This window comes from Salmo salar, chromosome 17, assembly GCF_965601325.2.
Source record: "Salmo salar chromosome 17, fSalSal1, whole genome shotgun sequence".
Lineage (NCBI taxonomy): Eukaryota > Metazoa > Chordata > Actinopteri > Salmoniformes > Salmonidae > Salmo > Salmo salar.
In genome coordinates, this window is record NC_138307.1 from 18,866,207 (window position 1) to 18,884,419 (window position 18,213).

At 43.6% G+C, this 18,213-nt stretch overlaps 2 protein-coding genes across 4 annotated transcripts in view; both read right to left on the reverse strand.

The window, feature by feature from the left end:
* Positions 1-450: 450 nt before the first annotated feature.
* LOC106575602 (gap junction gamma-1 protein) lies at positions 451-9,642 on the reverse strand. Its single transcript, XM_014152207.3, has 5 exons — positions 9,456-9,642; positions 2,764-3,045; positions 2,329-2,560; positions 1,415-2,122; positions 451-1,129 (listed from the first exon to the last, which is right to left on the reverse strand). The coding sequence occupies exons 2-5, from the start codon at positions 3,001-3,003 to the stop codon at positions 1,116-1,118; spliced, it is 1,194 nt and encodes a 397-aa protein (XP_014007682.1). The 5' UTR covers positions 3,004-3,045; positions 9,456-9,642; the 3' UTR covers positions 451-1,115.
* Positions 9,643-14,747: 5,105 nt separating this feature from the next.
* Positions 14,748-18,213, reverse strand: part of LOC106575601 (serine/threonine-protein kinase 11-interacting protein) — a 42,168-nt gene continuing 38,702 nt past the window's right edge. For all 3 annotated transcript variants that reach the window (XM_082963546.1, XM_082963544.1, XM_082963545.1), the window contains one exon: positions 14,748-15,883. In XM_082963546.1, the coding sequence (XP_082819672.1) occupies positions 15,743-15,883 (141 nt within the window). In that variant the 3' untranslated portion in view covers positions 14,748-15,742. The remainder of the gene's footprint in view (positions 15,884-18,213) is intronic.

The window sequence follows — 18,213 nt, forward strand, 5'->3', positions numbered from 1 at the left end:
CACATTATGACAACATAAGCAAATGTTGGTGCATTTGCCTCAGAATTCCAGTACGAACATTAAAAAAAAAGTTTAAACAAAACAACTCACCGACTAGCATGAACAAAAGGAAACAGGACAGGAGCGAAATGACAGGTACAGGAGGACTACAGGAGTGTTTAAACAGCATGGAAGAACATTTATAGTCGTCACAGGATTCAAGCATTTCCCAGGTATTTATCACATTTGGCCGATTTGTTGGAATGACTAATATACAAGGCTTTAACAATGAGTGGAGTCTCATGGAATGTCAAAACAATTTAATTTTAATTACTAAACCACTGACAAAAGCTGTACAGTTAACGTCCAAGATTAAGTTAAAAGCTTTCGTTAAAGAACTGCACTTTTAGAAAACCTCCCAGCACCTTGTATACAACACACATACATGGACGCACATCCTCTTAATGTCTGTGCAAAAGGACATCCCCCGCAGGCAAGTGTTCATTGCGGTTCACTCTGTATCCAGCAACAACAAGCCCTGGCATAACAACATGTGCAGTAAATGCTTTTAAGACTTTGTTGAGCCTCGCTCTTAAAATTGGACCGACTTGTAAACTTTGTCAATAGAGAGGAGAGGGGGGAGGGGGGTAAATTAAAGCTTACACTTGACAAGACCGATTCACCTGACAGAATACAGAAACTGACCGGAGAACACTTTGGAACGGAATGACTGCGAAACAAATTAAAACAAAAAAACGGACAAACCAAAACACCTTTGGGCAAAAATAAACGGGGTGTCGACTACATCTAGAAGGCTGTGTGCTTCAGCGACAGGCACTGCCAAGGTAGGGTGTGGGGTTTCGGCAAGCTGAAACTTGAGACCAAAGTATTTGGAGGCTCTCAAGTCGAATGAGTCAGACGCTAAAGGAGATTTGTACTGTAGCTTTACGGAAGCTTGGGCAGCTTTACATTTAAGTTGTCCCTGGCCCTTAATACTGCAAGGCACTGCATCCCTCTCACAACCACACTCGTCAGTCTCTCAGTTGTCTGGCTGTGTCCCCATGTGCTTCCCCATCCGTGGAGGGCCAGTCGGGAAGAGAAAGCAGGCAGGCAGTCCAGCAGGAATTAAGCAGGATTCAGGCATGTACTCCTGAGGGAAGAACATGTTAGAGAGGAAATAGAGAGATCTCTAGGTTCTCTACTACTTCATGGGAACAAACAGTGCTGTGGGGTTATATAGGTTAATGTCATTCTGTACAGTAAGGCAGTCATTCAAAATGGCTTAAGGAATCTGGAACGGGTTGAAATAAACACGTCTGAAAAATACATATGGCGCCTTCTCCAATCGCTCTTTTTCTAGGACTGATGAAGCTAGAAACCTTCCATCATATTGTTTTGACCCGTTCAGCAGTCAGACACCATTTCACCTCCTTACCTTTCTCGCCAGCCGCCGCCTGTTTCTCCTGAGCCAAGTTGAGTCTGTTCTGCTCTGCAGCTGTGGTGTTGTTCTCGGGACTGCTGCTCCGTGACGGGGACCCCTGGCCCTCCTCGTTCTGGTAGGCCAGGTCCAGGTGCTGCTGGGCCATCTTCAGGTGCTTCCTCAGCCTCTCCAGGTCTCTGCTGGACGCCTCGTCCCCCAGGCTCTCCCTCCCATAGTCCCCCGCCAACGGCTCTCTGAACTCTGCCTTCAGCTTGCCTGACGGGTCCTTCTTCCCCAGTACCATGTGGTACCCTGGCGGGGCCGTGGGTACATGACGGGAACTGCAGAGGGACCCCCGGGCCACGGGGGGAAGAGGTGGGGTGGGGTGGCGTCTGGCGCGCCCGCGGAGGGTGTCGCGGACCCCGCCGACCCCGAGATGGACAATCTCCAGGAGGGTGAGTGTGGTGCAGAGGAGAGAAACCACGTACATGACCAGGAGGAAGATGGTCTTCTCGGTGGGCCGCGAGACGAAGCAGTCCACCGTGTGCGGACAGGGAGAGCGCGTGCACACGTAGGAGGCCGCCACCTCGAAGCCGTAGAGGACATACTGGCCTAACAGGAAGGCCACCTCGAAGGCGATGCGCGAGATCAGCGAACACACGTACACCTTCATCAGGCCGTCACGCGCGATCCGCCGCCGACCATCGTGCTTCTTCACAGAGCCTGGAGATGAGGCAGAGACAAATTAACTCACGGACAGCATGCCACAGGGCAAGTCAAAGAAAAGGGACAGGTGTGATCCACACACAGCTTTAAAGTGAAATAAAAAGTAATTTCCCTGGTGACAACTTTATAACCAGTGTGAATGAAAAGAGCGAAGCAGGTATGAAATGAGTCAGTTTGTGTAGAGAAGCTGTCCCTCACCCTACCTTCTGTCACCTTCACTTTGTCCTTCTCCACCTCGATCTCCTCAGTGATCATGGGGTCCTCCTCTCCGTTGTCCTCTGCCTCCTCGTAGTCCCGCTGTGCCCCCCGGGTCACGATGGGCATTTTCTTCTTCCCGGGGCGATGAAGAGGCCGGTACTCAGCATCGTCCATGCGGGCGATCTTGTGCATGGCAAAGCCCAAGTACATGATGGTAGGGGTGGTGATCAGGATGACCTGGAGGAGAGAGAGGGAAGGAGTGGATGGTAGACAGGGAATTCAAAGTCCCTGAGCGATTGCTTACAAGTACATAAGCAGTTAATGGTTTATTTGTGTCAAAAGGTTATACATCCCATATGTTATGGCTACATACACACCTTATAGTTACTTCACCCTAACTTGAGAAAACATTTACATATGCTTGCTTGACTCAGTCTCACCTGGAAGATCCAGAAGCGGACGTGTGAGAGCGGAGCGAAGGCGTCGTAGCAGACGTTCTCACACCCGGGCTGCAGCGTGTTGCAGACGAACTTAGCCTGTTCATCGTAGTAGATGGTCTCGCCCCCCACGGCCGTCAGCACGATGCGGAAGATGATGAGCACAGTCAGCCAGATCTTCCCCACGAACGTGCTGTGGTTGGAGATCTCATCCAGGAGACGCGTCAGGAAGCTCCAGCTCATGATGAGGCCTCAGCAGACACCTGGCCAGGGGCCCTCTCAGCTCTGGGGGGGAGAGGTGATGTTATTTTCAGTGTGACATTTACCTGAAAAAGCTGTTTCTGGTGCTCCTGGCTCATCTTCAGATTTTCATTTTCAAAGAGAGAAAGAACACCCTGATCATCATGTCAGTTATGGAGGTGGGGTTGGACGAGTGTTAGGAGCAAAAGGGTAAGCTTCTTAAAACACACATCTCAAGTCAACACACCATCCACATCAAGGCAAAACAAATTATGCCATTCAAGTGAAGAGATGTCAGCAGAGAGAACTGGCTGCCTCCTGTACGGAGATAGACACTAGATCTCCTGTACAGATCCATCGACACAGTCTGTAGATCAGTGAAAACCACCATGCGATACACACGTGTGGATGCATCACCCTGGGAGAGGTACAGATAAAACCAAGAAATCCAATCATAGGTTTGTATTAAGCTTCTGATCTGTTAGTTACTGTGTGAACTACAGGGGAGGTCCAAACTTTAACAGTCAAATTATTTACAAGTCACTACTGTAATAGTGCTGGAAATCCACTTGAAATGTTTGATTCTTTACCACGATTCAAACAAGCCTGGCTCTTTAGTAAAACCAAAACATCCATATACGTCTTTAAAATCAGATGCTGCTAAACCAGTTCTTATTGACCCCTGAACATGAATTATGAATTGAAAAAACAATTAACTGAAAAGGTATGACTTAGACTACTTATTCCTGAGGGGGAATTTTAATTACCTTTCTGACATGACTGAATTAAAAGTGGCCTCATTGACCCCAACCCCCCCCTCCAGAAAAATAACACTTGAGAAATATTTGATTTGATCAACAGGGGGCACCACTCCACCCACAAGGTTCATCAATGATGAGCTTACGTGCATATAAGAAGGGCACAGGGAGGGTTGGATGTTGACACCCACACTCCCAGGTTAAACATTATTATAGGAACGAGAAGTGCAGGCACCAGGTGGAACGGTATGACCTAGTGGGAGTACTGTGGTAGAAGTACCACAAGATGAACGTGTTGTACCGTCCATGTCTCACACCCAGGCTTCAGATCTATGGCCATAGGTCTCCTTGTGAAGGATTTAACAAGTCTGGTTTCACAATATGCTTTTTTGCTCTGATGTAAAAAGGAGGTGTTCATTTGGAAGCACAATAAAAAAATAAAAAGTTAAAGGTATTTTTATAGACTGAACTGCTGGTGAACCATGTATACTGTGCGGTGGACCAGCCCAACGAAAATAGATTCTTGACAGTTGAAAAGGACCCAACACTGGTCAGTCTATACTGTAACACATGGTACCATAGTGGATTGTGGTTCACACCTACATTCTTACAGCACCCTGTCATTCCAAACCCCATCCTGCTCACTACCACCTCTAAAGACTGGGGTCGGCAAGTCACAGCAAGCTGGGACTTCACACTGGGGAGAGAGGTTGGTGCAGGTCAGAGAAGCAAGGCAGACCAGATGGGAAAGCTTAGCAACAGCAGGATAGAAAGACAAAGGACTGGAGGGGGTCAGCTCGTAGAGTCACAGTATTTACCAGGACAGTGAATTATGATGGATGAGGAGGCAGGTCAAGATAGAAGCTACTGCAAGGAAATAAATTGTCCCCAGTAAAGTGTGTACAGACATTACAATGGCATACTGTGTACATAGTGAGCTCCAGAAGTATCAGGATAGTGGATTGTTTTGTTGCTTTGACTCTGTACTCCAGCACTTTGGATTTGAAATGATACAATGACTATGAGGTTAAAGTGCAGATGTCAGCTTTACTTTGAGGGTATTATTGGGGGAACCGTTTAGAAATTACAGTACTTTTTGTACATAGCAGCGCAGCACCACCCCACCCCATTTAATGGGAGCAAAAGTATTAGGACAAATGCACTTATGTGTATTAAAGTAGTAAAAAGTTAAGTATTTGGCCCTATATTGATAGCACGCAATGACTACATCAAGCTTGTGACTCTAGAAATGTGTTGGATGCATTTGCTGTTTCAGATTATTTTTCACCAAATATTAATGAATGGTAAATAGTGTATTGTGCTATTTGAGTCACTTTTTATAAATACGAATATGATATGTTTCTAAAGCGCTTCTTTAATGTGGATGCTACCAGGATTACGGAAAATCCTGAATGAATCCTGAATAATGATGAGTGAGAGAAAGTTAGACAGAAATATAACGCACATCATCTGCACTTTAAAACCTCACAGACATTCCATCATTTCCAATCCAAAGTGCTGGAGTACAGCAGCAAAACAAGAAAATGTGCCACTGTCCCAAAACTTTTAGCGCACACTGTATTTGACATGATGAACCTGTCTAGGAGTGTTCATCTAAAATCAAGTCATCATTACTCATCTTCATCAATGATCTCCATTTACCTTGCTGACTTTCTAGTTGTTCCAAGAAACAATAACTAGCCCTTCTTTCCCACACTAGTCATCTCTGTTTTCAAATAGCCCAGAATACATGTGGGTGAGGTGACACGACAAAGTCCTGATCTAGCGCCAGTACCTGAGGGCATACCTCGCCAATCTGCCATCCACGGCATTGCCAGGTCCTCTCAACTTGACCTTGGGAACAAAAAGTGCCTGCTTTTCCAGAATGGGTGCAGTAAGCAGATTTAACCAGGCCTATTTGACAATCATTCCGTACAACTGAATCAATGTCTTTCCTAGTTTACCGCAGCAAATCTGTGGCAATTAACCCTACACATTTTCACTGGACAATGTTCTTAATGATCACATGAAATGGAAAAAGTAACAACTTGGTAAATATTTTGAGAAAGAAACTCCCTGAACTATTCACATCTAAAAATGTACCTAAATCAAGCCAATCATGATTGAGTTTATAATCAGTTAATTTAATTGTAGTTTCTAGTAACAATATTCTAATTATAACATTAAAGATGAAATGTTTTGTAGGAAATATAATCCTATATTCTTACAATAAATATTTTTGATCATTGGGGCAGAAGTAGAGAACGTAGACAGCTGTCTGGTATCAGACTCTTGACACGGTAACATGAGATCAAGTGATCTCCTGTTAGTAGATATGCAATGGACCCCGCATATTTAACAAGGCTAAACTGAACCTAGATTAGCACTCCTACTCTGAGACACTGTATGAACATGTTCAGTGAACATTTCCTCAGTGATCTGATATTGGATCCTCGTCTCCATTTCATAGTGTACTTTGAAAACACAAACAGCCATTGAAGATGACAGGTATGATCTAGCCATTGTCTAAAATGTCTCAGGTCAGTAGAACATCCAATGTTACATAATGGTCCATGTAATCAACCCGCTCTTCAAAACAAAAAACACCGTCCCAGCAGCCTAAGCATTGTGCAAGAAAATGGGTCAGCCAGCTTTCTTATGAATTTCCTTTTGGCTTTGAAAAGCAGTGGGTACCACCTTCCCAATGCGTACCATTTCATCTGATCAATTGAGGCCTAGTCTACACCTAACAGGCATGCTACACTGCTCATGCCAGCAAAAGCAATGTGTCCAGTTAAGTTCCTCCAACACATAGGAGAGAATATAAAAACAGGCCAAAGAAACCTAGAAGGCCAGCATCCCGGAGTCACCTCTTCACTGTTGACGTTGAGACTGATGTTTTGCGGGTACTATTTAATGAAGCTGCCAGTTGAGGACTTGTGAGGTGTCTGTTTCTCTAACTAGACACTAATGTACTAATGTTTGCGCGGTTCTGTGAAGGAAGTAGTACACAGCGTTGTACGAGATCTTCGGTTTCTTGGCAATTTCTCGCATGGAATAGCCTTAATTTCTCAGAACAAAAATAGACTGATGAGTTTCAGAAGAAAGTTCTTTGTTTCTGGCCATTTTGAGCCTGTAATCAAACCCACAAATGCTGCTGCTCCAGATACTCAACTAGTCTAAAGAAGGCCAGTTTTATTGCTTCTTTAAATCAGAAGAACAGTTTTCAGGTGTGCTAACATAATTGCAAAAGAGTTTTCTAATGATCAATTAGCCTTTTAAAAATTATAAACTTAGATTAGCTAATACAATGTGCCATTGGAACACAGGAGTGATGGTTGCTGATAATGGTCCTCTGTACACCTATGTAGACATTCCATTAAATCTGCCGTTTCCAGTTACAATAGTCATTTAGAACATTAACAATGTCTACATTGTAGTTCTGATCAATTTGATGTTATTTTAATGGACCAAAAACATTTGCTTTTCTTTAAAAAAAAAAGACATTTCTAAGTGACCCCAAACTTTTGAATGGTAGTGTTCGATTTTTTTTTATAACTACACTGAACAGAAATATAAAGGCAACAATTTCAAAGATCTCAGAGTTACAGTTCATATAAGGAAATCGGTCAATTGAAATAAATGAATTAGGCCGTAATCTATGGATTTCACATGACTTGGAATACAGATATGCATCTGTTGGTCACAGATGCATATGGACCTCAGGACCTCGTCACGGTATCTCTGCATTCAAAATTGTCATCAATAAAATGCAATTGTGTTCATTGTCTGTAGCTTATGCCTACCCAAACCATAACCCCACCATGACACACTCTATTCACAATGTTGACATCAGCAAACCGCTCGCTAACATGACGCCATTCCGTGGTCTGCGGTTGTGAAGCTGGTTGGACGTACTGCCAAATTCTCAAAAACGGAGGCGGCCTATGGTAGAGAAATGAACTTTCAATTCTCTGGCAACAGCTCTGGTGGATATTCCTGCAGTCAGCATACCAATTGCACGCTCCCCCAAAACATCTATGGCATTGTGTTGTGACAAAACTGCACATTTTAGTGGCCTTTTGCCCCCATCACATGGTGCACCAGCGTAATGATCATGCTTTTTAATCATCTTCTTGATATGCCACAACTGTCAGGTGGATGGATTATCTTCGCGAAGAGGAAATGCTCACTAAGAGGGATGTAACATTTGTGCAGAACATTTGAAAGAAATAAGCTTTTTGTGCATATGGAACATTTCTGGCATCTTATGAAACATGGGACCAACACTTTTCATGCGTTTATATTTTGGTTCAGTGTAGTTTATTGGGGAGGCAGATAAAGTATTTATCAAAATCAATAACTTTTGCATGTGAAAACAGAAACCTACTCATTACTCCATGTGTTCACCTACTTCACCTTTGTTTTGAGACAACTTCAGTGGCCAGAGCTGGTCACCTGGCTCATGCCCAGGTGGCAACCGGTTCCAAAACGAATGTAATCACTTTTCACCCGATGCAAACTTCTTCCACCAAGGTAACCCGTGCCAGATAATCCAATAACCTATCAGTGACAACCTAGGCCTGGCATTTAAAGTAAACCCAAACAGCAAGAGAACACTAGACTAAAACAGACCAGTAAAGATGGCCACCTGATAGGCTAACATGTGGGTGATATTTGAAAGGTTAACACACAAAAACAGTTGAGAGAGTGAGGGCAAATAACAACTGACCAAGACAGAGTAGCTCATTCTCATCTGGTCCAAAGCTCATCCTAGGCTACTGAGCCAGCAAAGGAATTTGATTAATTACAAGTCAGTGAAGTAAAGACGGGGGATGGGAGTTGAGCAGTGCAGAAGGCCTGGTAGTGAAGGTATCCGGTCAAGGTACAGCGTGTTAACATTCCTTGGCCTCTAACCAAAAACAGATGGCCCATGGTGTAGGCCGAGGGCACATGCATGAAACCACCGACTGCATGTTGTCGGTCACACATGGCAACCAATAAACCTACAAACGCCAGTCATTGAACTTCACTATGTCACTCATAGAACGGTGACTTTGTAGAAGGCCAATGAGCCGGAGAATTTAGATTAGGCTTGTTAACTCCCCATCAAGCGTTTCATTAGCGACTAAATTGGCTACATGCGTGTTAAAATGAACTGCTTAACGAGGGGTTGAGATCTTGATTGATAAAAAAAATTCTGATTTTAAGATTAAGATGATCAAGATAATGAAGGCCTAAACAAAGTTTGACATCATGGCTGGAAGGCGTTTGGTAAAAAAAAAAAAAAAAAGATGAGATGGAAAAACCCATCATAAACATTGGCCCGTAACAGTTGTTGATACACTCAGCAAATACGATTAGAAAACAACTTGATTCCGAACAACCATTTAATTGTAAATTCTGAATTTAGATTAAATGAATACAAAAGTAGCAAACCTAAGCGCCTTGAGTCAAATTGCCCAAGAAAAGCTAAAGATCACACGATTGTAGCTTTGCTGACTGCGCGCACACAACGATGGTAATTTAGGGGACAAAAAAAGTATCGTTAAATGTTGAGCAAGGATTGATAGGCAACAACTTGTGGAAGGAATACATTGACACTAGTAAATTAAACTGCGAGTAAAGTTACATTGAGCGTTTGTGAACCTGGTAAAAACGTCTCAAAGGATTATGGGTCTCCTCGCAAAAACTCACCTTTAAGGCTCAAAACTGTCCTTCTTGTTTTCAGCCTTAATTCCCCTCGTAGCCTCTCCAAATTATCAACAACTGTTCTTTCTCCTCCGCGGCTCTTTCATAAACTACAACCCCCTCTTTTTTTTTTAACCCATTCGGCGCTTTGTGGTACCATGTGACCCCTGCATCCATGTCGGGGCCCCAAACACATTCATGCAGGACAAAGGAAGAGTCCCGAAATCCTTTTTCTCCTCCTACCATACCTCCATGTAACCCTGCCCCGTTTAGGAAGCCCTTATCTGAAACTTGAGATATACTAGCTGACTAGATACTGTTAGCTGTTTACTCTAATTAAGTTGTCACACTTTTTTGTATCATTTCATTGCTATTCTCAGATTAATTAAACAAAGAAAGCCAGAGATTTAGGAAACCGATAGCCTTTTATATCTCTACAATCAAAAAACACAATAGGTAGGTGCAGTTAAGGATCTGCTTTAACTTTATGAGGTAGTTATATTGAGGTAGTTATCCACATGTCACAATTTAGGCTACTTATCATCAGGGAAATTAAATTTGAGAAATATGTATGAGAGAGAGAGCGGGGGAGATAGAGAGAGAGCATTTAAAGAACAATCAAAATGTGAGTGCTCCTTATGTGTGAGGTAGATCCTTCTCCAGCTGCTCCCTGTCTTGTAGGTTGTGTAGATAGGGAGAAAGAGTACATTATAACAACATGCTCCCTGTCTTGTAGGTTGTGTAGATAGGGAGAAAGAGTACATTATAACAACATGCTCCCTGTCTTGTAGGTTGTGTAGATAGGGAGAAAGAGTACATTATAACAACATGCTCACTGTCTTGTAGGTTGTGTAGATAGGGAGAAAGAGTACATTATAACAACATGCTCCCTGTCTTGTAGGTTGTGTAGATAGGGAGAAAGAGTACATTATAACAACATGCTCACTGTCTTGTAGGTTGTGTAGATAGGGAGAAAGAGTACATTATAACAACATGCTCCCTGTCTTGTAGGTTGTGTAGATAGGGAGAAAGAGCACATTATAACAACATGCTCCCTGTCTTGTAGGTTGTGTAGATAGGGAGAAAGAGTACATTATAACAACATGCTCACTGTCTTGTAGGTTGTGTAGATAGGGAGAAAGAGTACATTATAACAACATGCTCCCTGTCTTGTAGGTTGTGTAGATAGGGAGAAAGAGTACATTATAACAACATGCTCCCTGTCTTGTAGGTTGTGTAGATAGGGAGAAAGAGTACATTATAACAACATGCTCCCTGTCTTGTAGGTTGTGTAGATAGGGAGAAAGAGTACGTTTTAACAACATTCTTCCTGCTGTCCCTATCATACAGTTGTAGAGCTGGACCAGAGCCAGATCAACCCTCAGCTCAACACTGTGAGAGAATGGCTGTGGGATTCCACACCAGCCCAGCTGTGTGCCTATGTCCGAATGGCCAAAGAATGTCCACTCTAGTACACTCTAGTTATGTAGCTATGTCTAATATGTATTGTAAGTCTACTGGGGAAATGGAATATGCATTTCTGTCAGTCGTGTGGTATACTAACAATATCCTTATTGATAGCACAGGAGGTTGGTGGCACCTTCATTGGGGAGGACGGGCTCATGGTAATGTCTGGAGCGGAGTCAGTGGAATGGTATCAAATACATTAAACACATGGTTTCCATGTGTTTGATGCTATTCCATATGCTCCGTTCCAGACATTATTATGAGCAGCCTCCACTGATTGATAAGATTGTGTATTGTGTATTGTGTGTCATACGTAGCAAGATCCCAGTGATTCAACGTCTACAGCATCTTAAACCCAAAAGCTTACCTTCCAAGTGAGTTTGATAAAAGTAGAATAGAAAATACCAATCTTGAGTCGGAGCACCTGTTGTCTGAACTCAAGCTTGGTATTTTGGCTGGTCTCAGCGCACATGCTCTCACAATTAAAATGGGCTGTGTGTACACATTCCTCCACTGTTAAAACCTTTAAATTCACACATAACAGCTTGCATAGTGGTGCCAACATCCGATGTTTGCCATATATGGTATGGTAATAGACCGGTCCCACTGTAACGTCCACAAAACCGGAACCCATCTATCACAGGCTTATTTGCCAAACAAAAACATTGTTTGAAATAACAGGAGACAGATTTAATAGGGTAAGTGGTGCTAGAGTTTATTGGAACAATACAGAGTGCCTATGTCAAACATGTGGGCGTCATGCAAGACAAAACAGGTCCGCAAATGTGGTTTACTACCGCTGGTTTATTATGCCATAGGTGTGATAATCAAAAGCATAATCCACTCCTACTGAATCTCTTTAAAACACCCTCCCCACCTTTACAAGAAAATATTGCAGTTTTGAAACTGCAGTAAAAGTGCCGTAACTGCAGTCGACTGAAGTATTTTGGATAGAGTAAATGCAGAATAACTGCAGTTATACTGCACTGTAACTGCAGTTACACTGCAAAATTACTGTAGTAAAAAAAACAGTGATATTTTGGACGCAGTATTTGCAGCATACTGCAGTTAAACTGCATTCTGACTGCAATCTTTTTTCTTAAGGACACTGGGTAAAGACATCAGTTCAATGTCTAGTTTTGATTTACATTTGGTTGAGTTGTCAACTACTGTGAATTCCACATGAAATCAACAAAGCATGTCACCATGCTATTGGATTGAAGTTATAAGTTAGGACGAAATTCCCTTACGCTGATTACTTTTTGCAAATCCAATCGGTTTTCACTTAGATTTATTTTTTGGTAGGTGGAAACAATGTTGATACAACCAGTTTTTTCCCAGTGGGTCTTTAACACGTTTCCTGAACAGAGTCCCATATCATCTTCACAGCCAGGAAGGGCTCGTTGCCATCAACAAAGCCCTTCCAAAAAATGATTGCAGTTTTGAAACTGCAGTAAAACTGCAGTCGACTGTGGAATTTTAGACACAGTAATTGCAGAATAACTGCAGTGTTCTGTGTTGAACTGCAGTTCTACTGTACTCTAACTGCAGTTGCACTGCAAAATTACTGCAGTAAAAAAATGGTTATTTTGAATGCAGTATTTGCAGCATACTGCAGTTATACTGCACTCTAACTGCAATATTTTTTCATTAGGGGGGTGTATTTACTACTTACAGGTGGTATGTTGACTCTCTCTGGTGTCATTCACAGTGCTCAATAAGGAACTGTTGGTCTTAACTCTGGAAAAACAAACAGGAGACAGCCCCCTCCCTGCATGGCAGTGACAGCAGGACTGGGACACTGCCGTCTTCTCCCAGGGGTGAGCAACGCTTGAGTAGCATTGCCAGAGCAGTGTCGAGGGCACCAAGAATGTTGCAGGAAGTGTATATGTTGTGATATCTAACACTACTATTCCAATCCTTCTCACGCAAGCAGAGAAAATGTCCCCATATCTTCATCTCCACGTGAATGTCAGTCTGTCACCTCTGGGTCTTTTAGGCAGTCCGTTGAATTAGTGTCTCCTTTGGGCAACTGTTGATCCGTGCAAATGAAGCCTTAACATTTCGACATATGTGCCTGCCAGGTAGATCACCCTGATGTTTTACTGTGTTCCCTACCATTTGGAACCACTGGGTGGGAAGTAGGACATCAAATAAAAGTTTCTCTTTAGCCATGTGGTGGGTTGATTAGTAGAGTTATGTGCATCACAGATGTTTATTTCACATTTTAGTCATTTAGCAGACACTCTTGTCCAGACTGACTTATAGTACCAAGTGCATCCGTTTTCATACTGGTCCCCCATGGGAATAGAACACACAACCCTGGTGTTGCAAGCACCATGCTCTACCAACTGAGCCAACAAGAACTACTTGAAAATGTTGAATCGGTGTGTACAGGGGTGTGTGGGCTGTGCTTTGGCAAAGTGGGTGGGGTTATATTCTGCCTGATTGGCCACAGTGTCTTGCGACCCCCTCCCTGTCTCAGTCCCCAGTATCTATGCTGCAATAGCCTATGTGCCAGGGGATTATCTTCAGTCTGTCTTGTCTTATCTGATGTCTTGTGTGTTCTTAGGCATGCTCTCTCTATCAGAGGAGGCTGGTGGGAGGAGCTATAGGAGGACAGGCTCATAGTATTGTTTCCATGTGTTTGGTAGCATTCCATTCTCTAATTCCCCTCTATCTCTCCTGTCCTGGAGGACCTGAGACCTAGGACCATGCCTCAGGACTACCTGGCCTGATGAGTCCTGGCTGTTCCTGTCCCGTCCACCTGGTCGTACTGATCCAGTTTGTTCTGCGGTTCTGACTGCTGCTGTTGACACCTGACCTGATTCACCGGCCACTCTCTCCTCTCAGAACACCTGGTCATGAAAAGCCAACTGACATTGACTCTGGAGTTGTTGAACTGTTGCCCTCGCTATAGCCACCATGGTTATTATATGACCCTGCTGGTGATCTATGAACGTTTGAACTTCTGGAATGAATGGCCACATGTACTCTTAACTCTCCACTCGGCCCAGCCAGGAGAGAACTGCCGTCCCCTTTGAGCATGGTTCCTCTCCAGGTTTCTTCCTAGGTTGTTGCCTTCTAGGACGTTTTTCCTAGCCGTTGTGCTGCTTTCTCTTTGGAGATTTGGTCCTGACCAATCTCTCCCTGAAAGGAAATCATTTAACATCTGGAGGGTTTTAAAGTGCTTCCTTATTTCCTTCCTTACTTCCTTCCTTTCTTGTGGAAAGGTCCCGTGTGGCTCAGTTGGTAGAGCATGGTGTTTGCAACGCCAGGGTTGTGGGTTCGTGACCAGTACGGAAAAAAAATGTATGCATTCACTACTGTAAGTCGCTCTGAATAAGAGCGTCTGCTAAATGACTAAAATGTAAATGTTGTGAGCCCTGATATGACAGGAATGGATAGACAGACTATCAGTGTGATGGTTAAGCCTATAGTACACATGAATCTATTTCAAAGCTTCGTGTAACTTTTCAGAATTTGTATTTCTCCTATGAAAAATGTCACTTGGTGTAGAAATGTTCTTGTATTACACAAAATCTTAGGAATTGTCAAATGTTCCATTGAAAAACCTCAAGGGGGTCTGATGGGGCAGAAAGTGATGATTATTGGTAGTAGTGTGGCCACGTGGATGACTGGAGGATTAGCGTGACGATGGGGATGGGTGCATTGCTGCGGTTGTGGTTGGCGTTGGGCTGACTGTGTGAGAACAGTGAAAAACCCCTCTGGAACTACATGATTACAGAAGGAAAAGTAGCTATTGGAACTTTCTCACTGTGAAAATGAAAGAGTTGGACAAACGTGGAAATACAGTGTCATAAGAGGATGTATTGTTCCACAGACATGCATTTTTATTTAAAGTATAAAAAGCTATAGTTTTTTATAATTGATTTGCTGACGGTAAATAAATTAAGTTGCACACATCTGTTTGTTGTCCACTTCTACACATCTTTTCATCTGTCAACATAAAAAATAGTATTCACTTGACATTCGCAATATAGTTAAACTGCACTAGAGAGGTATTAGCATAAGACTATACATTTTAACAGACAGCCACAAACCAACTAACATCTCCCACTTTAAAACAGGTCAGTCAGAACCCTTCCATTTCACATTCCCCATCATGCATATTCTGCACTTTTCCCAAGAATACAGAACACAGATACTGTCCCGGTTCATTGCCTTGGCTGCAACTCTTCACTTGGGTTGCCCTTTTCCTTTACATAATCACAGTGCATCGTGACATCAAAAGTCCCTGATTAAAAAGAAAAGAACTAAGAGGTGTCACGTCAGAGGTGTCTGGAGCGGAGCCTCATGGGACGGCTAGAGAGCCTTGTGCTGAGCGTGTGATGTCACAACTCACTGCTGCAGTCCCGGGACTTCTGATGAAGTCACAGTCCACTGAGCTTCAGAGGAATGGACTAACTTCCTTGATACACACAAAATTACCCCCAACTCACATTTTTGCTTACCCCTTTCTCCCTCCTTATCCTGTCCTCACCCCCCTGAAAGAAACACATGATTCCCCCTCACCCCTTTCACATATTCAAGGTGCATTAGAACGTAGCAGGACTGGCAACACCACAAGGCACTCTCCCTGGCTGGCTATACTGGCATGGTTATAAAATGGACGGGATTCAGATGAGGCGTTAACAGATCAGTGCTTTGTAAAAGTGACCAAACATGAGGAAATCATAGTTGGCTTCAAACCAGGTAAACATACTGTCCTATTGAGGGACAAGTCTGACAGTGAAGACAGACAGACCCACACTCAAGCAGCGCGCGCACACACACACACAGAGTTGGAAGGGTGGGTGTTTTCCTCAGGCTGGTAGGGTGAGGTTGGTGATGGCGAGTTTGACTCCGAACATGTTCTCCCATTGTGTTCTGACCCAGACCAGCAGGCCCTGCATCAGCTCTGCACTGTCAGAGTGCAACGACCACGTCTTCTCCTCCTTCACTATCTGCACAGGAAACACATACACACACTCATATGCTCAAATCAAATCAAACTTTATTTTGCCACATGTGCCGAATACAACAAGTGTAGACTTTACCGTGAAATGCTTACTTACAAGCCCTTAACCAACATTGCAGTTCATGAAGAAAATATTTACCAAGTAGACTAAAAAAGGAATAATAAAAAGTAACACAATAAGAATAACGAGGCTATATACAGGGGGCACCGGTACCTAGTCAGTGTGTGGGGGTACAGGCTAGTTGAGGTAATCTGTACATGTAGGTGGGCGCGAAGTGACTATGCATAGGTAACAAACAAACAGCGAGTAGCAGCAGTGTACAAGGGGGGGGGGGGGGGGGGGGGGGGGACAATGTAAATTGTCCGGTGGTGATTTTATGAATTGTTCAGCAGTCTAATGGCTTGGGGGTAGAAGCTGTTGAGGAACCTTTTGGTCCAAGACTTGGCGCTCCAGTACCGCTTGCCGTGCGGTAGCAGAGAAAACAGTCTATAACTTGGGTGACTGGAGTCTGACAATTTTCTGGGCTTTCCTCTGACACCGCCTATTATATAGGTCCTGGATGGCAGGAAGCTTGGCCCCAGTGATGTTCTGGGCTGTTCGCAATACCCTCTGTAGCACCTTACGGTCAGATGCCGAGCAGTTGCCATACCAGGCGGTGATGCAACCGGTCAGGATGCTCTCAATGGTGCAGCTGTAGAACCTTTTGAGGATCTGGGGACCCATGCCAAATCTTTTCAGTCTCCTGAGGGGAAAAAGGTTGTGTCGTGCCCTCCTCACGACTGTCATGGTATGTTTGGACCATGATAGTTCATTGGTGATGTGGACACCAAGGAACTTGAAACTCTCGACCCACTCCACTACAGCCCCGTCGATGTTGATGGAGGCCTGTTCGGTCCGCTTTTTCCTATAGTCCACAATCAGCTCCTTTGTCTTGCTCACATTGAGAGAGAGTTTGTCCTGGCACCACACTGCCAGTTCTCTGACCTCCTCCCTATAGGCCGTCTCATCATTGTCGGTGATCAGGCCTACCACTGTTGTGTCGTCAGCAAACATAATGATGGTGTTGGAGTCGTGTTTGGCCACGCAGTCGTGGGTGAACAGGGAATACAGGAGGGGGCTAAGTACACACCCCTGAGGGGCCCCAGTGTTAAGGATCAGCGTGGCTGACATGTCGTTTCCCTACTCTTACCACCTGGGGGCGGTCCATCAGGAAGTCCAGGATCCAGTTGCAGAGGGAGTTGTTTAGTCCCAGAGTCCTTAGCTTCGTAATGAGCTTCATGGGCACTATGGTGTTGAACGCTGAGCTGTAGTCAACGAACAGCACTCACATAGGTGTTCCTTTTGTCCAGGTGAGAAAGGGCAGTGTGGAGTAGGATTGAGATTGCGTCATCAGTGGATCTGTTGGGGTGGTATGCGAATTGGAGTGGGTCTAGGGTGTCCGGGAGGATGCTGTTGATGTGAGCCATGACCAGCCTTTCAAAGCACTTCATGGTTACTGACGTGAGTGCCACGGGGCGGTAATCATTTAGGCAGGTTACCTTCGCTTCCTTTGGCACAGGGACTATGGTGGTCTGCTTGAAACATGTATACGTATACGTACACACACACACACACACCTATATCATGCGGTTTGGTACACGGCAAAGAATGAGTTGCTGACAATCCTGGCAATTTCAAACATTTTGGAAGTGATGGAACAATGCTTGAAATATCTGGGTTTGAGGATAGATTCTGAATGATCTTTTGGACAGTATATAGATTATATTAGAAAAACAACGAACTATAAGCCTGGGTTACAATACAGAGTTGTTTTACTGTATCCATTAGAAATACCGTAGTAAACCATCTGCTGCTTCCTATCCTAGACTATAGTGACATCTTTCAAATCCCAACCAAGACCTTACTTTGAGAATTCGATGTCAGTCTTTGCAGATTCATTCTAGTATGCCATTATAAGACATCATTGCACAATGTCTGAATCACTAAATGGACCGTCACTCCCAAACAGAAGACAACTGCATTGGAACCAATTTCTTTTTAAATGGATCAACTTAAAAAACATGTTTTGTCATGTGTATATTTATTAAAAGGAACACCCAATTGACAAATCGTTTACCTATAGAAATCAGGACATTAAAACACACACATTGAATTTAAGAAAGCCCCTTTTCAAATGTTAAGATCAAACAGTTTTTTTAACTAATAGAAACATCACCATGTGACGACATTTGTAAATATGTACACTACAGGTCAAAAGTTAAAACACCTACTCATTCAAGGTTTTTTCTTTATTTTTACTATTTTCTACATTGTAG

What these genes read in the sequence shown, in the direction of transcription:
- LOC106575602 (XM_014152207.3), bottom strand. Translation starts at nt 3,003, where the DNA reads ATGAGCTGGAGCTTCCTGACGCGTCTCCTGGATGAGATCTCCAACCAC. An exon ending in TCCGCTTCTGGATCTTCCAG is followed by an intron (nt 2,561 to 2,763) that starts GTGAGACTGAGT and finishes TCTCTCCTCCAG; the next exon opens with GTCATCCTGATCACCACCCC. An exon ending in CAAAGTGAAGGTGACAGAAG is followed by an intron (nt 2,123 to 2,328) that starts GTAGGGTGAGGG and finishes CCTCATCTCCAG; the next exon opens with GCTCTGTGAAGAAGCACGAT.